The sequence below is a fragment of the Gekko japonicus genome, unplaced genomic scaffold (genome assembly GCF_001447785.1).
Source record: "Gekko japonicus isolate JY-2015 unplaced genomic scaffold, Gekko_japonicus_V1.1 scaffold4, whole genome shotgun sequence".
In the NCBI taxonomy this organism is placed as follows: domain Eukaryota; kingdom Metazoa; phylum Chordata; class Lepidosauria; order Squamata; family Gekkonidae; genus Gekko; species Gekko japonicus.
Window position 1 is genome coordinate 1,808,591 of NW_015165234.1, and position 23,944 is coordinate 1,832,534.

Here is a 23,944-nt window from a genome sequence, read left to right on the forward strand (position 1 = left end):
ATATATATGCATTTTAATTGCTTCAGGTACTATTGACAAGATTATGCTACTATGTTGCCTCCTAAATACTGCACATATTAGACTATAAACAAATCCAAATTTGTTCAATTAAAAGGGTTATTTTGAATGATAACTATCGTTGAGAACCAATTTTCTCAGAATGCACATTATGGATTTTTTTTCTTCCAAAATAATGGCTAAGAGATAGGACTGGTATGAAAACCAGATGTATTTTTCTAAATTCTATCCAAATTAGTATCACATAATTCAACACCATGCCTTACAAGCAAATCTATACCTGACTTTCTAATGATTATTTACACAAACAGAAGACATTGTGTCACCATACCTGTAAGAGGGCCAACATTCCAGGCAATATTATTACACCAGCCAATAGCCTGAACCCAGTGTACAGTCCCAGCATTTATCCACACCAAATCTCCAGGTCTCTGAATAAATCTATAAACTGGGACATTTGCTTCGTACAGATCTTCCAGGTTAGGCCACCAAGAGCCCATTAGAAAATTCATGTTGTTTCTGTATCAGGAAAAACTGGGCTTAGACATAGTGCACACAAATACTTTATGCACAAAAGATTATGTCAATCAAAACATTTATATAATTCCCCAAATGATCTACATATCATTAACATATAATCCTAATATGTATATATGCTCAGACAGTAGGTTTTCACTTAACTATTGGCTAGGTTTGCCAGGTTCCCTCCTGGCCACTGGCAGGGGATGGGGAAGTAGGGTTTCCTGATCCAGGTTGGGAAACTCCTGGAGATGTGTGGATGGAGCCTGGTAGGGACAGGGACCTCAGTGGGGTACAATACCATTGAGTCCACTCTCCAAAGCATTCATTTTCTCCAGGGGAACTGATCTCTGTAGTCTGGAGATGAGCTGTAATTTCAGGAGATCCCCAGGTCCCACCTGGAGGCTGGCATCCCTGCTACTGTCCTCAATCTAAAGTAAACTGCTACATTTTAATGTTTGCACTGGATACTAAATGAGGGGTATTTATTAGGCTAAATAACATATTTAAAAATATGTACACAACTAGCTCCACTGACAGTTTCAGTAACAGCACCATCAGTTGTGTCAATGGGGAAATGGTCTCTAAGACATGTGTCCAAGATCTCTACTTACACATGAAAAACAGACTGCTACACAAAAGAGAAACATCTAGCACAACTAGCAGTACCTTCCTACATCTAGTACTACTTTAGAGGTACAGATAGATTACACAATAACTGAAAGGATTATATACAATGATGCAAAATACAGAACGTACCTTTCACAGAAGTCATTCATTACGCCCCAATAGTTTTCTGGAACAACAAACCATTCACAATCCCCTGGACCTATATTTATATTGACTGAGCAGAAGTTATTATTTTCTTGATGACCTGAAAGTAGCAAAAACAAACAAACCCTAGTTATAATTTATAGTACTACTCTGGCTTAACATATAAATAGTAATTACAGCAATTCACAGCTTAACTAGAATTTACTATATTTATACCAGGAGTTTAAACAATTAATTTCCATTTCAAAAACTCTGATTTATATCATGAGCCAACTGCAATTTTTACCTTGAGCAAATTATTTTATTTTCTTTAAAACATTTTTATGCCACCTTTATGCTCAGTTAAGTGTTGCACCTGAAGTAAGGCTTCTAAAGATAACTATAATGATTGCGTAGGTTCAAATGGGAGCAGGCAGTAGGGATGGGCACAAACCTGCCCATGACCCTAAGTTCGCTACTAAAAATTGCCCGGGTTGTGGTTCGTGAACTGAGGTTTGTGTGATCTTGCCCCCATGACCCTCCATGTGGTTTTCGGAGGTTCATGAGTCTCATGGTGGGAAGCAAGGGGCAGGAGCAAGAGGGATCGCTGAAATGTCTTGCATTTCATTCATTTCATTCCAGCCCAACAGCTTACAGGTACACCAGCCATGCCCAACCCTAGCAGGCAGTCCTTAAGTTTTGCGTGTTCCAAGTCACACAGATTTTTTCAAGGTTTCTATCAACACCTTGAATTGGGCCTGGAAGCAAACTGGGTGTCAGTGTAGGTGGATCACAACTGGAGTGCTTTGGTCTCTGTAACCCAGTCCAGTCCATTTTATGGCTGCAACATTCTATGCCAACTGTAGCTTCCAGACACACTTCATGGGCAGCCCCGCGTACTGCAGTAGATTAATCTATATGTACTAAGGACATGGCATGTGAAAATAAAAAAATAAACAGTGTTTTTAGTTAAACAAATCATTTTTCTTAAATATGAGCCAAGAGATTTTGAAACAGGTATAATGCTGTGTTAACATATAAATTGGGCACAGACGTTTGTATCCATTTACTCTCTGAAGTTGTCACAACAATTGAAATAATCAGGGTCAACTCTCTGATCTGAAAATACCTTAAGGCACACACCTAGCAGCAAGTCCATTTAATTTTAAATGTGTCCTGTGGTATTTTGCCCATGTAGCCCCCTGACCTCCAGCATTCATGGGAGAGGTTGTCAAAAGGGTTTCTGAGGGAAGGGGAAAGCAGAACAGATGCTCTTCAAAGCAAGGTTCATAAGATCCAACCTTATACATGTAATTCTTTTACGCTCCAATTCTAAGAACATTTGCTTGAAAGATTCTGCTGTTTGCTCTCCCTCTTCCTCTCAGCCTTTCATTTCATCCTCCTGGGTGAGTCAGGTTAGGCAGAGGGCACATGGACCACACTGAGGAAGATTTAGCACATTTACCAGACCTGTGATAAGACTGGTGATGGCATTGTACTTTCATATGTGCTGGGGATACAGGCCATATCACCTACTATAGGTGATTTTGTGTGCTAGCAAACTGTTTTAATATATTGGTTCTTGGGATGGAGAAGTTACCCTCTGTTGTTAAGTGTGCCAACAATAAAATAGGTTCTGGGGTTGAATCCTGGCACATATATAGCCCCCCCCCCCCGATCTCTGTTAAGAAGGCCTCTATAAGCAAACCAAATTGTGGAATGGACATAATTAGACACAGATAAAAAATGAATATTAACACCTATCTCAGTGTTGCTCATACAGATGCATCAACTGATCTGTACAAAGCAGCCTGCCAATAATGAATATATATCAATTTTATTTTATTTACTTCATTTATAGTCTGCCTTTCTCAGTGAATCTCAAGGGGGATTGCAAAATATAAAAATCAGTTCAAACAACAAAGACATCCAATAAACTATGTAACAGGACCAGGGTATCATGGATGAACTGCCTGCGCCTTGGTGCTCCTCAGCTATGAAATAGGGCAAATGTGTTCTATGATGCCGAAGATGTGGTATAAATGCTTAATTTCCTTATGATATTATGCATGTATGCATTTGACTTCTTTTATAGTGATTCAGATCACCTGCTTTTGTCACTTACTCAATATTCTGTATACACTTTATATTTTCCTGAATTCTGTTGTCCTCACACATTGATTCACAATTTTATTTGATTTATACCCCGCCCTTCCTGACAAGGCAGGCTCAGGGTGGCAGGGCCACAGCCGTCATAAAACAAATAAAACAATAAAAAAAATTCAAACAATTTAAAATCATCAAACCATTTAAAGGTACAACAAATATAGGATGGCAAAAACTGTCCTATTGACCACCATAAGGGAAATCAGCAGCTGGTGTCTGGCTCCATATGGCTTAGTTCTTTAATATGGGCACAGATGTTTAGCAGGCGGCCAAGAGTAGATTGTAGGGCAGTTACTCGGCTTGATGGTAGGCTGTTTAATGTGGCATCTCACTCAAATGCTTGGCGGAAGAGCTACGTCTTGCAGGCCCTGCAGAAGTCCTCAGGGAGCTCATTCCACCAAAGTGGAGTCGCCACAGAGAAGGCCCTAGCCCTAGTTGTGGCCAGCCTGGCATCTTTCATGCCAGGGAGAACAAGTAGGTTCTGTGAACCTCACCGCAGTACTCTCTGGGGAACATATGGGGAAAGGCGGTCCCTCAGGTATGCAGGCCCCTGGCCATATAGGACTTTATGGGAAGGAGCAGCACCTTGAAGTGAACCCAGTATGCTATAGGTAGCCAGTGCAGTGCTTTTAGCACAGGCTGAATGTGCTCTCTAAGAGGGAAACCCAATAGCAGCCTGGTTGCCACATTCTGCACTAGCAGTGGCTTCCAGATTTGGGTCAAGGGCAGCCCCATGTAGAGAGCATTGAAGTAGTCTAGTCTCGAGGTGACCATTGCATGGATTACTGTTGCCAGGTCATTGCATTCAAAGAAGGGAACCAGCTGCCTAATCAGCCAAAGATTGTAAAAGGCTGACTTGGCAGTGGCTGCTACCTGGGCCTCCATTGTTAAGGAGGCATCCAAGAGCACTCCCAAACTCCTAATGTCTGACGCTGGCACCAGTAGCACCCCATCAAAGGTCAGGAGTGGGATCCCTAACCCCGGACCGCTCAAACTCAGACACCAGACCTCCATCTTCATTGGATTCAATTTCAACTGGCTCAGCCTAAGCCACCCAGCTACAGCTTGTAATGCTAGGTCCAGATCTTCAGGTTTTCAGTTAGAGTGGCTACCCAACAACAGATAGAGCTGGGTGTCATCTGCGTACTGGTGACATCCCAGCCCATGCCTCAGGGCAATCTGGGCAAGGGGGCACATATCGATGTTGAATAACATCGGGGAGAGAACAGCCCCTTGTGGCACTCCACAAACCAGCGGGTGTCTTCGGGACAGCTGTACCCCTAACACCTTTGTCCCTGACCTTGTAGAAAAGAGGACAGCCACTGCAAAGCAGACCCCTGAATTGCAGTGTCGGTGAGGCGGTGGATCAGTAATTGGTAGGCGACTCTGTCGAACGCCACCGACAGGTCTAACAACAGTAGATCACCATCCTAGGCTCCCAGACCTTACATGTCTTCATCTGTGAAATTTTGGAGGGAATGGCACGTATATTTATTTTTATTTATTTATTTATTTTATTTTTAGATTTATATCCTGCCCTCCCCAAAGGCTCAGGGCGGCCAACAACGAGGCACAAGTGCCAGAATTAAAACAGATAAAACAGTCTAAAACAGTAAAACAATATATGGCTACCCAACAACAGATAGAGCTGGGTGTCATCTGCGTACTGGTGACATCCCAGCCCATGCCTCAGGGCAATCTGGGCAAGGGGGCACATATCGATGTTGAATAACATCGGGGAGAGAACAGCCCCTTGTGGCACTCCACAAACCAGCGGGTGTCTTCGGGACAGCTGTACCCCTAACACCTTTGTCCCTGACCTTGTAGAAAAGAGGACAGCCACTGCAAAGCAGACCCCTGAATTGCAGTGTCGGTGAGGCGGTGGATCAGTAATTGGTAGGCGACTCTGTCGAACGCCACCGACAGGTCTAACAACAGTAGATCACCATCCTAGGCTCCCAGACCTTACATGTCTTCATCTGTGAAATTTTGGAGGGAATGGCACGTATATTTATTTTTATTTATTTATTTATTTTATTTTTAGATTTATATCCTGCCCTCCCCAAAGGCTCAGGGCGGCCAACAACGAGGCACAAGTGCCAGAATTAAAACAGATAAAACAGTCTAAAACAGTAAAACAATATAATAAAACAAAGTGTCAGTGCAAGATGGGGTAGATCTTAGTCGAATGGCATTGGTCCCGCAACTTGTCATCCCCTCTCCTTCCAGGGTCACCTCGCATCCAGATGGAACCACATATTGGTGGTAGTGGTGTGATGCTGCATACATATCGGTGGTGGAATTATAGTGGCGGCGGCTCCTACTCGCCGCAGGGCCCAGATCTCCTCCGGGAGCTCCTTCCACCAGGTAGGAGCCGCCACCGAGAATGCCCTGGCTCTAGTAACAGCAAATTTAACATCCCTGGGGCCTGGAATTTCCAGGAGATATTGACTCCCCGACCGTAGTGCCCTTGGGGGAACATATGGGGAAAGGCGGTCCCTTAGGTAAGCCGGACCCTGGCCATACAGGGCTTTAAAGGTAAGAACCAGCACTCTGAAGCGGATCCGGTACGCTATTGGTAGCCAGTGCAGCGCTTTCAGCACAGGCTGAATGTGATCCCTCCTAGAGAGACCCATCAACAGCCTGGCTGCGGGTCCGGCGGAACGGCGCGGCGACGGGCTGGGCTCGGATCGCTCCGGGTCGCCCGACTCTATTTCGCGTCTTTTGGGGCCTCCCGGAGCCTAGGAGAGCCCTGACAGCTCTCTTGGAGGGAGAGCTGGGGCAGGGTTTTTTTTGTGGCGGCCCTTCCCGTGATTGGCGACGCGGGGAGGTGTCCGCTGCGTACCCCGAAGCAGACGCGGACTACGAGCGAGAACATGGCTGCCATGTTCTCCGCAGCTGCAGCCACCCGTTTCTTTTAACCTAACTTAAAATGGTGTGGGACGACAGCAACGAAGGAATTATAAAGCAAGTACATGCATCTTTAAGGAGAAACTGGAAAAAACCCTGAACTGGCTGAAGCAAAAGGAAAAGAGAGCGGCCAGGAAAAAGGAAAGCTAAGTACAAATGTGTTTGGATTTATTTCGGGGTAAAATATAGTGTTTTTCTGGAGACAGAACATTAGCAGCTTGATTTTCCACTACGTAGTAATGACTGAGCTAAACCGGGAGACTCTGATTATAGATGTAAAATCTGAAGTAAATGGATATTGGATATTTAATGATAGAACTAAGGGATTGTTACACTGTTCTATAAAAATGTGATAACTGTGAGTCTAGGTTATTTATCCTATGTAGACTTGGGAGGAACGGGCCAAAAGATAACCTAACTGTACAGGGGAAAAGATTTATATAGTTTATATTTTTGTATGTGGTTTAGTACAGAATGAAATGAATTGTGTGGATTAAGATGAAGGGATTATGGTTTAGTTTGAAAATATGAATGTCTTAATTTGTAAAGATAAATTATTTACATAGGGGAAATATTTGGGAAATTTTTATTTATGCACATGGTGCAGTGTAAGATGAAATGAAATCTGCTGATTACTATGTAGGGATTTTGGTTTATTAGGAAAATCTGAATGAATTGTGTGATTAATGTTGGTATAAAATGAAATGATTGGAGTAATATGAAGAGGGAACCTTATGGAAAAATGAATGAATTGAATTGAGCAGATTTATGTTGGAATATTTAAATAGTATTTGGATCTTTGGTGGCTTTATATAGTTGATTACATTGGATTATGGCTAAATATCAAAATATGATTTATAGATAAATTTAAAATACTAGATAAAATGGGTTTAAAGCCAATTTATAGTACAGAATAATTTTGAGTGGAATATACAGGAGGTAGATAACGAAAACATAAGGAAAGCAAAATAAAATCAGTTTAAACTTAAGATAAGACTAGAATAAATGGCAAAAAAAAAATTTATTTTGTAGAGGGAAGTTATTATGAACAAAATACGTGGAAATTTATATAGTGGAATGTCTCGAGAAAATTAAGGTTGATAAAGAGATTTTAAAAAAAATTGATAATGGATGTATGTACTTGAAAATTATTCTAGATCTTGACTGATTAAGATGGTAAATGTTGGATGAGTTAGTTGTTGGTCTATGTGTATAATATATTAAGAAGATATATGTAATAATGATTGGAGATGTTGCTGTCTAAAAAATAACTGTACAAAATACTTACTTAGAGGGATTGTTTATTGAAAATACTATAGGTGTATGCATGATATTAAAAATCAATAAAAATATATTAAAAAAAAAAGAATGTCCAAGTATTTAAGAACACAGCATCCAGCACTCTCAAAACAATTTTACACCTAATGGCACAGCCCTGGAATTCCTCTTCTCCCACTTAAAAGGCAACACAGGGACCAGCCATATATTTTAACTAGACTCATCAGGAATATAACTAGGTAATTCAACATTTCATCAATCAGAATCAAAACAGTTGACATTCAATGATCTGCAATTGAGACCTGATGCCACCTTATGTTTAGCACAGATGGGCATGCAACCTTAGGTCTAATGATTGGGGGGGGGGGAGCTCACTGAAGGTATTGATTAGGACTGAGCCGAAGCCACTCATCATTTTGTGACCACCTCCAAATAAAAAAAAAATACTTCTCCTTTTGGGTGATTTTTGCAACAAAAAAAAGAAGCCAGTTGTTGTCAACGCTTATTGTAACTTTCAGTTGCTTTCAATCGCCCTCAGTGACCTCATCATCTGACTAATTGTGATTTTGCCTACTGATGTGAGTGCCATCATCATGTCCAACAAGGGACTGTGCACATCATGTCCAACAAGGGATCGTGCACAACAAGGGACTATCCAACAGACTATGCAGTCTCAAATGGGGTGTGGTTCCCATAAGATAAATCTACAGAGAGGGACAAGAGGCAACAAATGCCAAAGTTACACTGAAGAAGTTAGCGCTAGCATCATGGAGTGTGTTAGAGGTGGAAGGAACTTCAGAGCTGTGTTCCCCCTAAGCTGTGGGGTCTTGTGAGCAAAAATTCTACTTTGTGAGCTACTGGCATTAAAGTTGTGAGCGAGAAATTTGGCTACTGCATACATTAGTTTGCTCTGGAGCCATCCTTCCTGAGCTAAGACAAAAACCTGTGAGCTGGAGGCTAAAAGACTGTGAGCTAGCTCACACTAACTCAGCTTAGAGGGAACACTGCCCATGACCCGGGCGGAAGCCGGACTGGAAGGGATCAAGGACAGAAGCAGCATCCAGAAAGCCCTGTAGCTGTAACGCCACCGCTCTCTCAATAAGTTTGCCCAAATAGGACAAATTGGACACCGGCTGATAGCTGGCCAATTCGGCTGGGTCCAAAGATGGCTTTTTCAAGAGAGGGCGGACCATCACTTCCTTGAGTGCCTCGGGGAACCACCCCTCCAAGAGGGACGTAATCTCCCGCGGGACACCTCGGAACCCCTCATGGCACGCTTTTATGAGCCAGGAGAGACACAGATCAAGGTCGCATGTGGTTGGGCGTACAGATACGAGCTATCTGTCAACTTCCTCCAGACTGAGCAGGTCAAAACACTCTAAACCCGGCGCCAAAGGCGTGCAAGGGGCCTCAAGTTCACTCACTATTTCAATTGTGGCAGGGAGGGCACGACGGAGGGCCCAGACTTTGTCTGCAAAAAAGCTTGGGACTGCCTCACAGCCAATATCCAGTTCCCTAACATTTTGCCTGCCCTGTGGCAGAGCTGTCAAAGACCGAATTATACTAAATAATTGGGCCAGGCGTGAGCTAGCAGATGCAATCAAGGTCGCACAGAAGTCTCTCTTTGCGGCTTTGACTGCCATCTCATAGGCTTTCATAAGCGTCCTATAAGATGTTCTTGATGCCTCATCACGAGCTTGGCACCACACACCATCTCTCTAGCCGTCTCAGTTCTCGCTTCAGCGAGCGCAACTCCTGGGTATACCAGGGCGCTCGCCCTACACGAGTCCGGAGAGGGCGCCTGGGAGCGATCTCGTAGATGGCTGAGGAGAGCCGGACATGCCAGTCCTTCACCAGCTCATCCAACGAGCCGCAAGGGGCCTCGGATCCCACAGAGCCACCTGGAATAGCATTGGAGCCATTTGGCGCCGCGAGCGAGCAAAAATCCGCTCGCCGCCTAAACAAGGTCGAGGAGGAACGTTCAGACGGGCCTTCAGGGCCAGGTGGTCCGACCATGGCACTGGCTCCAAGCATTTAAAAATGAGTACAGGTTGGATCCAGCGATTCATCAATGAAAGGCTTTATTGGCTCCAGATCTTCCTCACCCTCCCCAGCCATTTTGACCCTGTGGCGGAACAGGCCTGCTTGGAGTTACAAACTCTGTTCTGCCCAATCAGTCCTTGGAGTTGCCAACTCCTGGAGGGGTTTACTACTTCCTTCCACTAGGATATTCACTGTCACCACCTGCTCGTTTTAGGGATTTCCCACTGGGATGAACAGGAATCCCAGTTCCCCTTCCTGTTTCTGAGGCATGAGCTTGGGGTCTCCTGCTATCCAGCGCCTGGTTACCACAGGGACCAAGTTCAGCTTTGGGGCTTCCATGGAGAAGTAGCTCCATGCTCACTGACTGCTTTCCTCCCAGCCCAGGGACCCCTTTTATGATAGTGTGTCCACAGCAGTTGGGGATATAGGTGGTACAGAGAACCACTACTAGCATCAAAAGATTAAAACATTTATTGAAAAGGGACAGTTTACAAGCGTACTCAAGCACAGCACCAGATCAGCAAATGGAATGCAAAGAAAATTTGGTTAGAAACACATCCTCCTTTTCCTCTTTCCTACACATGCCCTAACTACATGTTAAAATATAGAGCAGGCACCTAAAGGTTGCAAGTCTGTTGCCTTGTTGTCCCATTTACCTGAAAGGCTGCATGTTCTGAAGAAAAGCGGCTGCCATAGTGACCAGCCCAGCCAAAGAGTTGCCCCTTGTTGAGGGTGCAGGACCAAGAGAGAAAGAGCTCTCCTCCTTGAAGCAAGAATTTTTTAAATTAAACCTGTGACTCTACACACTTTACATCACTCATTCCACCCCCTTTTGCCTGGTCTGCCCAGGTCACAGGTACATCCTGGGACACCTAGGTGCATCCTGGGAGCCCTCCTGGAAGGCCTTCTGAGAAATCTCCAGGAATCACCTGAAGGCTTCCTAGAACCAAATCTCATAGGTAGATTTCCTTCTAGGCCCATTAGCATTTGTATAGCTGGAATCTGGCAGGCAACTGAGCTGGCTTCCTGCTGGTTCCAGAAAAGAGAAAAGGGGGAAAAATCACTTCTAAAATCTGAGGGAAAAGGGTGGGGGAGTTTTTGCTGCTTGCTAATCACCCAGGAGAAAAGGTATTTCTCCACACACCCCAACAAAGTTGATTCCTGGAATCACAGGACTTGCATGGAATAATAATATGCAGGCTAGTGGGCAGCAGAACAGCCAGAACTGTTCATTTACCTTCAGAATTGTTCTTCTCCGTCCACTGGTAAAAGAGGCAGCTTTTCCCCTTGTCACTGCAGCTCACTGACCAACACTGGGGTTGCCACTAAAATTTTATTTTTCATTTCCTTGACTTACGCTGACCAACGTTTGTCAATTTCCCTGACCACCATTCAAATATAACCACAAGTTAAAAAATAAATAGTTTGTGTTGCATTAATGCAAGGCGTAATGAAATGTTTCACTCTACACCTATACAAGTCTCAACTGCAAAAATATCTGTCAAAAAAGAGATTTAATATCAGATTCTTTCAACATTAACTGCAGCAACATCTGTTTTGCAATTGCACCAAAAATTACACCAAGATACAAACTTCAATTCAAGTAAACGCTGAATGCTAACAAATTACATAACATTTTTGTTATATAAACGTTGTATCTAAAATGGTTTCTCTGAAGGCACATTATGAAACAGTTTTAAAATTGCAGTAATAATCAAGTTAGAAATTAGAATACAAGTAATCTGTTTTTAAAGAATGAAGATTTAAGATATAAAACTATCACTTCTATAGTTTATTTATTTTGTAACTCTTTTAGTTTCTCATCAATTGTTTCCTCTGCCATTTTGGCTTCTTCTCTCAGTCTTTTTTTTTTTTAACATTTTCAAAATGTTTAATTTGTCCCTCAAGTTTCTTCTTTTCTTCGGAATTTCTTCTTGTTGCTTATGGTGTTTCGCCTCCAAGTGCTTTGTGTAGCGTGCATGAGCATGCCCGACTGCAACAGATTCCGAACTAAAATTTTATTTTTCATTTCCTTGACTTACGCTGACCAACGTTTGTCAATTTCCCTGACCACCATTCAAATATAACCACAAGTTAAAAAATAAATAGTTTGTGTTGCATTAATGCAAGGCGTAATGAAATGTTTCACTCTACACCTATACAAGTCTCAACTGCAAAAATATCTGTCAAAAAAGAGATTTAATATCAGATTCTTTCAACATTAACTGCAGCAACATCTGTTTTGCAATTGCACCAAAAATTACACCAAGATACAAACTTCAATTCAAGTAAACGCTGAATGCTAACAAATTACATAACATTTTTGTTATATAAACGTTGTATCTAAAATGGTTTCTCTGAAGGCACATTATGAAACAGTTTTAAAATTGCAGTAATAATCAAGTTAGAAATTAGAATACAAGTAATCTGTTTTTAAAGAATGAAGATTTAAGATATAAAACTATCACTTCTATAGTTTATTTATTTTGTAACTCTTTTAGTTTCTCATCAATTGTTTCCTCTGCCATTTTGGCTTCTTCTCTCAGTCTTTTTTTTTTTTAACATTTTCAAAATGTTTAATTTGTCCCTCAAGTTTCTTCTTTTCTTCGGAATTTCTTCTTGTTGCTTATGGTGTTTCGCCTCCAAGTGCTTTGTGTAGCGTGCATGAGCATGCCCGACTGCAACAGATTCCGATCAATTACAACAGATTCAAGTCCTCCACAGTTCAAGACAGCATCATAAACCTGACGTTGACAGACAACAGTTTCTTCAAGCAAGTTCTCAATTAACATTGACTTATTAACTGAAAATCCCCTTTCAACAGAAGCATTGCTATGAGACAGGATAAGGCATATTTTTACAACAGTCAAAATACCACTGTAAAACGTATTCAGTCCAACTTCATCATTTTGTTTTGCAACATATGCTAAAAAATTTTTTTGCTGTTTTGCAGTATCTTTTTTATTAATTTTCAACCAATATATTGGAACATTCGCTTGATGTCTCTTAGTACAGATTCTTCCATTTTCTACAAATTTATATAGTTACACCATACATTACGGTTAATATTTAGTCCTTTGAAACTTTTCCTATCCATTTATAGACTCGTGACCATTTCTGCCACTTCTAATAACTTAAACATAACCTCCTCCCTCGATGGTTTACTCAGCTTCCCAAAGTCTAACGAACAATATCCTCACAGACATTACAACACAAGTGATAACATACACATCCACATTTAACAAACAATAACAAACAATAACCCTAGTCTCAACAATATGTTTTTTTCTATTATTTCCTTAGTTATGCCTTTAATGTTCATTTCAATACTTTTTAAACTTGGTGCCTAACAACCATACCAAGATACCAACACCCTGTCTACATTTCCAGCAGTTAACTGTCTCCTTCTTGTTGCATTTATTTAGTCTATCTAAAGACACGTACCGTCTGTAAGGCATTCCAAATACATTCCCTTTGTATGCTGTAGCGCTGGTTAATTAAATATATATTTTACCCACACCTTAGACCACTGGTCTAGCTCTATATTATCCTTCTTTTCCCGGGTATTTTGTAGTCTTAAAGTAAATGAAGGTTTTTCCATCTCCAATTTTATTATCGTAACCTCCATTAAGTCTTGCTTTTCTTTCACATTTTGAAATTGCTGATCTATTTCTTCAATTTTAGTTTCCATCTTATTGGTCAAAGTTGTTAAAGTGGTAATCTCTTGTTTATTCTCAGATATTTGTTTTTTAATTTCCTCTGTTTGGGTGGTCAGTTGGTTTGCCAATGCATCTAGTTTTGTTTGTATTGGTTTTATCATAGCTGCTTCTACTGCCACATTCACTGTGGCTTTTACCGACTCTTGCATCAGATTTTGAAGGTATTTCATATTCATTTGTGTTAAATTCAGTAAGGGTGGTGGAATCAATGATCTTCTAAGTCCACTAACCTTATCCATTTTCTTTAATATAAAGGAGTACAGAGTTTAGGAACTTCTTGTTTTTTGTTTTGCTTTGTTTTGTTTTTCAAATATTTTTTAATTTTGTGTTATTTTATTTTGTTTGTGTATTTTTGGGTTTCCTATTAATCCTAAACCTATTAATCTATAGATTTCTTATCTCTTTAACTTCCCTAAACTCTGTGGCACTGTAGCTATGCTGCTTAAACTCTAAGTAGGTTTATTATTGCCTATCTTTGCTCTACCAAATTCCTTACCTATCTACTTATGCTATTGTACCTAAGTTCTATATACTATCCTATACTATATCCTATTATTAAGCCTAAACTCTATCGATATCTTAATGCTCTAACATAGCAAGCAAATATTAAGCAACATTTTTCAATTTTCCCCTCCCCCAAATCTTTTCTTCTTTTCTTGTTTCTTCTATCTTCTTTGTTTACCTCTTTTTTTTTTAACCGTTTAGTCAGATTCTTACAGTTCCTATATTATTTATATTAGCTTTCCTGGGCTCCACTCCGACTACAACACCAATTTTAGCCACCCAGAAAGTCCACCTGTAGCTCTCCTATATTTTTACTCCTCAAAGAGAGCCACAAGCTAACAACTGGCATGCAAACAAATATGCCGCCAGGGAAGTCCAGAGCCTGCCAGCTCCCAGTTGTTGTGCTCAGGCTAGAATAATAATTTAAACATTGTTCCAATGGAGCAAATAAGGCTAAGACTTTGAGTGGGCTGTTCTCCTTCCTTTACCACTTCTTCTCAACCGCAACTGCAACCATCCCCTCTTAATATGGTGGCTCCCCTGGTTGCAATCACGTCTCTTACAAAGCTAAATCGAAAGGGGTAGTTTGTCGTCAAAGATTGAAACAATAGGTGTCAGTATGCGCACGGTGATTTCTTGCTCAATTCCTCTGGAAGAGTCTGAAGTGGTTCGCAGGTCTTGGCTTTCCCTCAGTACTGAGAACTACAATGCTGAGTATCTTCTCCTGTCTCCCGCATCGGAGCAGTTTCGGTTTGCTGGAGTAAGCCACTGCTATTCCATTCACCAAAATACGCTCCCTCCTGTGAGCTCTCACTCCAAAGAACTCGGTAGAGGGTTAAATACACTGAAAGTGTATTCATTGCCCCAGGAGACGAGGAATTTCAGCGGTTTTCAAGCAGGAGTACTCCCGACCTCTGTCTGCCATTGTCGCAACCGGAACCGGATCTCCCGCAACATATGCTTAAAATTAAGCCTTGAACTCATTGTGGGCAGCTGTGGTCAAAGTACTGTATTGTTGCTTTGATTTTTCCGCTACTGTGTCATTGATCTGATTTGCTGCATGTAGAGCTTCAAGAATAGCCCCTATTCTGGTGATTCCAAGAATTGGCTTGTATAAAATGATAGTAGGATCTAATGCTGATAGGCCATGCACCATCTTGAACTTCAAAGGACTTCTTAATCAACTTTTCAACAACAGCTACTACCATGTTTCAACACCCTAGGCAAAACATGGCCACTTGACATTCACTCAGTTTAGTTTCTTTCAAAAGCTTCTTTGCTGCAAAGCCAATGTCAACCTTGCTTCTGTCAGACAAGTTCTCAGACAATTTCATGTCAATTGTTAACAACTGAGAAACAAGAAGACACGTTTTGCAGTGTTTCCGGTTTTATGCAATGACTCATTAGCTTCTTGATTAGCTTACAAAGTTCTTCATACAAAAAAGGTGCCAATGGTTTTTGGTTTTGAAACCTTTCTAGAAATGGCTCACAATCTCCAGCAATCAATTTCATGAAAGCCATTTTGCACTTCATGAGTGGATCTTGCATTGCAGCTTTTATACAAATTGCAGGTTTACTGTGGGGGAGTTTTGCTTCTTCCACATACTTCTTGATGTTGTCACAAACAGTCATAGCTCTATCAAGGAACTTAACATTCTCCAACCACCTAGTGGAGCAAAACTTCAGGGGAAATAGTGTGCTTCCAGTCATAGCAGTGTATGATGCCCTCCTAGCTGGGGAATCTTTGAATAGATAATATATATTGCGTAAGACTGAATTCAGGTCCCATTTAACTGCCTGCAATCCTGTTTTAAAAGACCCATGTACAACATGAAGGCTACAAGTTCCAAAGTCAATCAATTCTTTTCCTTCTTCTTTACAGTCAAGGTTGGTTTTAATTTCTTCTTTTAGTTTTCTCAGAAAAAGGTGATTTACATTTGGCCCACCCATAGATACTTGTAATAATTTTGCAACTGGTAAAGAAGACATGCCTTCTTGAAACTTCTGAAGAAGGTCTTCAGCAGTAGCAGTTTGAAGAAAAACACTGGTTAGATACTGTGTGGAAACTTTATGACAGTAATCATCCCAAAAACAAACAACTAAATCCATCTGTCCCTTTTGAACCACCTTATTCAAAGCATCATCAAAACAGATACAAAATGTTTGGCATTGTTTCAGCTGTTTCAGTAAAAGATCAGAGAAATATGGTGCCAATCCAAAAGCAACAACATACATTGCTTTTGTTTTTCCAAGATGAAACTGTTGAGCTATCTGGCTATCTGAGAACATTTGCTTGAATAACTCACTGATGATGTTACAAGAGTTAAATGACGTCTTCTTCATCACCAGTTGCAAAGCCCACAGGCACTCTTGCTGTCCTAAGAGAGTCCTTGATTACATAGGCAGCCATACTAGTTTGTGTGGTGGGTAATTCTTTGCCATTTTCATCATTCTGATCATGTTTTCCAGTTTTTACAGGGGCTGTCTTTTCACCCTCTCTGGTTTTATTATCTGAACTTGTACTTAGTTTTGAACCTAAACATATTGCGATGGACAGTTGACTTGATTTAATTTTCAGGTTCTTCTGATGTAATGGTCCCTGTGCATGGGACTCCACAGCTTTAATTCCCATATTACTTAGTTCAAAGGTTTTGTAGCACACTTTACAATAACCTTTGTATTTGTCTCCAGCAACTGATGATAGCCATGGAATGAAGTCAGGATGAAGTTTGAAATCCAGCCACTGCATATTAAAAACTGTCCTCTTAGAAGCCATCTTCAAAATGTGGTTTCAGATACAGCCATACACAGAACCACCTGCCTGACATCAAGATGTTAGCAGATTTGTTTTCTGGCAAGTGGGAACTTTCCAAAGCTGGGAAAGTTTCACTTTCACTTTCTGGTTGCAGATCAGCAGCAAGAAAGGAGGTGGAGTTTCTGCAATCTAGAGAAGCAGACAACCCTCATTTGCAACCTTTATGCATGGGAGAAGTCAGGAAAGAGGGTGAGAGAGCTAGTACTCTGTAAACTCCATCAGGAACAAGCAATCACATGTGCAATATTTTCTTTGCATGGTGCAGAGTAGAAAGTGCTAGTTGTCTGTGAAATCCAACAGCAACAAAACTCATTTGCAACTCTGTGCTGGGTTTAAGGTAAAGGTTCCCTTGCTCGAAAGCCAGTTGAATCCGACTCTAGGGTTGCGGTGCTAATCTCCGTTTCAAAGCCGAAGAGCCAGCGCTGTCTGAAGATATTTCCGTGGTCATGTTGCCGGCATGACTAAATACCAAGGTGCATGGAACACTGTTACCTTCCCACTGAAGTTTAAACTGCTGGGTTTAGCAGGAGACAAAACGTCCATTCCATACACATGCATGACCCAAAAACATGCTTATCTTTATATGTAAGTTAAATGAAGTACTAGCAGGTAGGGATGAAAACAGTTAGATGTTTAAAGTTTGTATATTGCTAAATGTTTAAACTAGCCTTGCTTTGCAAATGCTACAGGCAGACCTTGGAAATCATGCAGGGACAGAGCTCAACAAACACATTAGGCTGGAAAGGGCATCAATAAGTTTTACTTGTATTCTGCGACTTCTCTATTCCAGTTGCCACAAGAACAGATCATGCTCTTGCAGCAGCAGGTCAAAAATCCACTGCTTGAATATATTTTAATCACAATTTCCCTGACTTTCCCTGACTTCAGACCGATTTCCCTGTCTTTTCCTGACCAATTTCCATTTCCCTGACTTTCCAGAAAGTGGCGACCCTGAAATCAGGTATGAATATTCCACTTTTGGAAGGGGCTGCAGGAGGTGGGTTGGATATAAGGCGGAGAAGATCCACAATCCTTTTATGACCAAATCATAGGATTCAGCCCTCCATGAACTGTTTATGTAAAAACAACAACTATCTGCAAGTGGTGGGAACTTGTAAAAAAATAAACAGAAAGATTATTGTGGTCAACCAACCTGCAAAATGAAGACACAAGAATTAAGAAATTATCAAAATAGAGGTTACAGTGAATTATTTAACTCTATATGTATGTAGGCATGATCCAAGTACTCTATTTCTATTATTTACCTGGTGTCCTGCTTCCTGGTACCTTCATATACAACTGGACTGTATTCATTCCCAAGACTGTATGACCAACATGACTGAGGAGATTTCCAGCTGATACAACACGTACGAATGCAGGAAGCTTTGTCAGTTCATGAAGCTGCAACTTCCATCTGTAGAAAAGTGGCAAATTAACAGACTCATGAGGATTTCAGGGAAATAAAAAAACTCCTGTGGTCCCTAAAAACATGCCCATTATATTTGCATGTACTAAACACAGCAAAAATCCAAATGGGTGTACTGAGTACAGTGAGTGCAGCACATGAAGGAACAGTGCCAGCCAAGAAGAAAAATGGCCCTGGGGAGAGAATGACAAAGGGGAAGTTGCCTACAGTCATTTCTGCATTTTGGTCCTTATTAGGTTTCTTCTCACACCAGGACATTTATTTTTATTTATTTCACAGCAACGACAGTCTTTTCCAAAAAGACTCAAGGCAGATGCTACAGTTTGATTCAGTAACATCTTATAACTGATTTTGCTGCTCGTTAATGCCAGGTCAGCCAAACCACCACACCATCCAGTGGGCATAGGTATCTTCATCAGTTTGGGGCAGCATGATATCCCCAATGGGGCAGAAGTGGCAAAAAGAAAAAAAATCTGACCAAATATCCTTCCTATTGCAGACACTGCTTCTGTAGGGGCTCTGGTCAATACACGTTTTCTGTTAAGACCCTTTGTTACAATACTTGTACCATGGACACATTTAGCAGATCCATGAGTTAGTCGTCAGTGAACCTCAGGCCACTACAGGATGCTGTTATTACAGAACTCAAGATTCACTGGGTAAATATTTCAGCAACATACTAGGCAAATAGTAGCAAGCTCCAGAAAGCTTAAATGCCTTATATTCCTGTTTTGTGACACAGTTCACTTTCCAGTATGCAGAATGGTATCTGTTGTGATCAGATCCCATGAAGCCCTGCCAGATAAAGACTATCAAAGCAATTGAGACCTGCCAAATGAGGAACTCAGTGATCTCATTATACAAGCGAACCAGGAAATCTGACACTAGCTGACTTTGTTCTCTTCCTGCTTCACAGGTATTTAAAGGCCTGGGTGTGCCCAGAGGGATGAGGTGAAGTGCTTTTGTCCTTTGGCTCTTAGCCTGAGTGTTACAGTCTCAGGGCTGGCAGGAAGATCAGTCAAGAGAGAGAAAAAAACTGCTGTGCCCTCAGAAGCCCCCCTGCCCCCTTTCTTGTATTTCTTTTTCTTGTATTGTAAACTGCTTTGGATGCCCACTGGGGAGAAAAGTGGTATGCAAATAAATACATTACTAAAACTACTGTGATTGTGCAAAATGTGCTCTATCACTGAGCTATGCCTGCCAAGTGACTCTAAGAGCCACTTATTTCCTTCTCTGTTAGGACTTGGGAGCTCATCATAACCTATCTGAACAGTCACAGAAGAGAGGACAGCTACTGGTGCATGAACCTGAGATATCACAAAGAGGTCATGAACCTGCTTAAGGGATTCGAGTGGAGAAGGAAACTGGGAAATTACAATGTAAAGTTAGAAACAGCTTGAGCTACTGATGGCAGAAGTGAAGTGGAAGGAACCTGAGACTTCTCTGCTTGGGAAACCAAGAGCGGAAGAAAGTTAACAACTTTGTGGAATCTTACAAATATTACAGGCAAGAGTCGTGCTAGAATTCCTCATGCTTATGCATGTCAGTGCTACTGCTACAAAAATCTCCTCTCTCAGCTTCTCAAAATACTAACTATGCTGTTTCAGACATATCAGAAATGTCAAGATGCTGTCCTCAACAGATGACGACACTAACATAAATAAAGTAATATTCATATTAGAGAGAGGTACATGAGCTAGATCCCCTTGAGCTTGTCTAGCAGGGGAGCACTGCTATTGTATACCCTTGACTGGAGTACATTCCTTCTATCTGGGTTAGTTGTCCTCCTCGACCAAGCATGGAGTGGTGAGGTAGGTAGGGGACACCCGCCTAGCCAGCCAGATCAGCCAAATCAATCCTGGTGATCAATGACAGATGTCACAGCCAGATTGCCCTCACATCCAATTTACAGTGGTATCCTAAGCAGGTCTAACTCAGAATCTTCTCAGGTCTAGTCAATGGGGTTTACTCCCTGGAAAATGTTCTTAGGATTGTACTGTCTGTCATCTGGCAACTGTATGACATTCCTAGCAACAGAATAGGAAGGTAGAGGAGTGCTGATAAACAGTTTCAACTGATGTTTTTGGATTTTATGTTTCATTTTACTTAATTTGGTTTTAAACAGTGTTTACATTTGATATATACTGCTTTGAAATTGCCTCTGAAAAGTGCTATATATGTTTAGTAAACAAATAAGTAAAGACTATGGAACAGAAATAGTTAGCACAGAGGCAAGGCTTAGTACAGCCTCCTGGTACTGTGACAGAACAGAAAGGGAGCAGGTGCCCCTGCCCTTGACTAAGGCTGTTTTTCCACTTCATGAACTTAGTATTTCAATACTCCAACCAACTACTGTAATGTCTCTCTGCTCATACCCAGAGAAGAAATGCTTTCTGACTAGCCTCATTAAAGCATTTCTAATCACAAACCAGAAGGCATTAACTATCTTCTCCAGGAGCTTAACAAACATTGTTGAAAAAAGAGAGATTTTATGAGATCAATGTTGGGACAGAAATTGAAGAAACTATCTCAACTTCAGCAAGAGTGGCAACTCAAGGATAGTGGATCTCAATGATCCCTTGTTCTGAATCCATATCAATATGTGTAAGTACATGTAAAGGGACCCAATATTTTTAGGTGATTGCGTTCAACAAGTGCTGCTAAACATACTCAAAACAGTTCTGAAAATATACATCAGTGTTATGTAATCAAATGGGCTTGAACTAATGTAGGAACATGTATTCTTCAATATTTTATTTTTTCTCAAACCTGGATAAACAGTGCACAATATTACGACAGATTTTATGAACATACCGCAGTTCAGGTTTTTAATATCATATAATTATTTGTTTTATTTATTTATTTATTATTTCGATTTTTATCCTGCCCTCCCCGTAGGCTCAGGGCGGCTTACAAGGCACACTGCCGATATAGTACATCCATAAAACATTAAAATATTAATATTAAATAATACATAGTATCAAATATTAAAACATCATATATACAAAGCAGTAATCGGTGCTCACTTCCTAATAGCAAGATGGCGATCTCCTAAAGTCTCATCCTCTTTATCAAAGTGCCCACATCGTGATGACCCTGTCCACAGGCTTAGGGCATAGATGGTACCATAATGATGGCGGCTCCTATTCGAATGCCTGGTGGAAGAGCTCCGTCTTGCAGGCTCTGCGGAACTGTGCTAGGTCCCGCAGAGCCCTGATCTCCTCTGGGAGCTCGTTCCACCAGATAGGAGCCGCCACCGAAAATGCCCTATTCCTGGTCGTCACCCGTTTCACAACCCGGGGACCTGGGACATCCAACAGGTTCTGAGTCCCAGACCGTAGTGCTCTTGGGGGCATATGTGGGGAAAGGCGGTCCCTTTTGAACTTGCATGTCTGAAAAAGGCTTGACTTTTTAATATTATTTATGTAGTTTTTATCACAATTTAAAGTAATAAAACAACCTGGCCATTGTTGGAAACAAGATGTTAAGACTAGACAGATCTTCGGGTCTGATTCAGCAGGTTTGTTCAAGGTCAATTTTGCTAATGGAAGGTGTTTAGAATAATTAGGTGATAGTAGGTTTAAGAGATGAGTTAAATCAGTACTGACAATACAACACAACATTCAAGTTTGGTGTGCTGAACAGTTTAATCTCTCATACATGTAATTCAACTTACTTTCTGTCATCAGAAAGATCAATGTTGGTCCCAAATTTGATAGTTTTAAAAGGTCCTTTTCTTCTCCTTCCAGAGCTGTAAAGAACACAAACAGGAGCCAGAATGTTAACAACATGTGACTAGTTTATTGTGGTTATATCTTTTAAGATTTTTTAAAACAACTAACTTCTTAAAATATCATCTTTATAATCTTTTGTATAATTTATACCAATAGTATCCCACCTCATGAGTTACTATGTATCTGCTTGCAGAGTCCACTTGAAATAATCTTCTAGGATACTTAGCATGATCACAGAGAAACAAATAATATATCAAAGCACAGAAACAGATTGCACAAAGAGTAAAATAGGCCCAGAAGCACTGAGGAACTGGGCTACTGAAAAAAAATGAAGTAACCTCACCAAGCCACTGAGACCCAACAATGATTAGTGGGAACACCTATTGGGATGAACCTCTTCAGTGTGAACATCCAATTTCTCTTGCTGGAAGATGCCCCTATCACTTAGATCATTTGCGGAGTTACATCCCCCCCTCCCTGTTCCTCCTGCTTCCCTTCCATCACCTCACTCAACTATGAAAAAGTGAGCAGCTGGGCACCAGAATGGCTATTTCCAAAGATAACCACCTAGTAATTTTAGAGAGAGGCTTCATAAAAATAATTCAGTTTGGATTTTCATAGCTAACATTAAAAATGTGTATCCCTAATTGCTAGTCTGGGTTAAGATTACCACAACTCAACTGCTCCAGTGCGTTGTAGGCTTGGATTTTGTTCTCTGTTTCCACTTGCAGGAAGAAGACAAGGGTGCTTTCTGGTGCTCACCCCCTGCGAACATCCATTTTGCCCACTCCCCCTTTTCTGGGGGGCCACTGACACCTTCAAGAGGCACAGCAGGCTGCAATGGGAGAGGGAAACAGCTCTCCTTTACCTAAAGCAGCTAGACAGGATTTGCCCCAGAATGTTTAAGAAAATTGCAGCTAACAGATTGGGAAAGATAATGGCATGAATGCAGTATGAACAGGGACAAGGATGTTGCGCATTTTGCCACAAATGTGCTTGACATTTGAACTTACAGTATTTGATGGTGTCATTCAGACATGAGCTGATCACTCAGCCTGTTTGATGCATGCTAAACAGCTGCAAACATGCTGAACAGTTTTTTTTCAAAATTGCACATGCAATAAGATGTTCCTGATTCAAACTGATCAGCAGCAATGAGCCTCAACAGGGACTAAGTAGACAAACAGCAAAGGGTAGGAGTTTATTAAAGCAAAGTATTGATCTATGACTGACTGGTCTATTTAAACAACTGCCTGATGAGCAGAGCCATTATGAATCAAAGAAGTTATAGTAGTATATTATTGGGCTTTGTGAGACCATGCATGTGCACAGCATGGTTAGGTAGGAATATAGTGAAGCAACTTGCCAAACAGTCATGAACAGATCAATGAATAGATGAACCAGCACTGAAAAATCGGCTCCCTGTCTGTGACCGCCAAAACAGGATGTGCACCAAACCAGTGGGTGTTTGATCATCCCAAAATGGGAGTGCAAGTACAAGAGAATAAAAAGGGAATGGACACAGAACACATTACAAACCACCAGACTAGTTTGCAAACTTTCATTGTTCTTTGCTTGTGTGCTTCACCTATTTTAAACAGATTGCTACTTAAGTTACAAAAACCAAAACCAAAAGCAACTTCCAATGGTAAGTGAAATTAAAAGGCAAGTTTCCTCTGATGGGCATGATTTTCAGATAGGAAATATATTTTTACAAGGGGTGGACCCGCGAGGCAGAGGAGGAAGCAGCAGGAGGAGGTAAGTACCCCCCCATCCTGCCGGTTCCGCCCTGTCCTCCACCCCCTCCATCTCCCCCCATTGCCTCTCCCCTCCAGCTCCTCGCCACTATTCCCCCCCCAACCCGGCACTGAAGCCAGGGGCGAGCGGGGAGCCGCTCGCCCCTCGCTGTTTCCCTCCCCCCTCTCCCTCCCCGTCCCCCTCCCAACCCGGCACTGAAGCCAGGGGCGAGCGGGGAGCTGCTCGCCCCTCGCTGTTTCCTTCCCCCACCCCCCACCCACCTGGCTCTCTCCACACCCCCCAGCTCCCAACCTATCTCTCC

At 41.5% G+C, this 23,944-nt stretch overlaps 1 protein-coding gene across 2 annotated transcripts in view; it reads right to left on the reverse strand.

Annotated features, from left to right (window-relative positions):
* The window catches only part of KDM6A (lysine (K)-specific demethylase 6A), a 262,078-nt gene that overhangs the window by 14,102 nt on the left and 224,032 nt on the right, over positions 1 to 23,944 (reverse strand). For both annotated transcript variants that reach the window (XM_015409805.1, XM_015409804.1), the window contains exons 23-26: positions 21,828 to 21,902; positions 17,991 to 18,139; positions 1,297 to 1,411; positions 350 to 537 (exon numbers count right to left, since the gene is read on the reverse strand). In XM_015409805.1, coding sequence (XP_015265291.1) covers positions 350 to 537; positions 1,297 to 1,411; positions 17,991 to 18,139; positions 21,828 to 21,902 — 527 coding nt within the window. The remainder of the gene's footprint in view (positions 1 to 349; positions 538 to 1,296; positions 1,412 to 17,990; positions 18,140 to 21,827; positions 21,903 to 23,944) is intronic.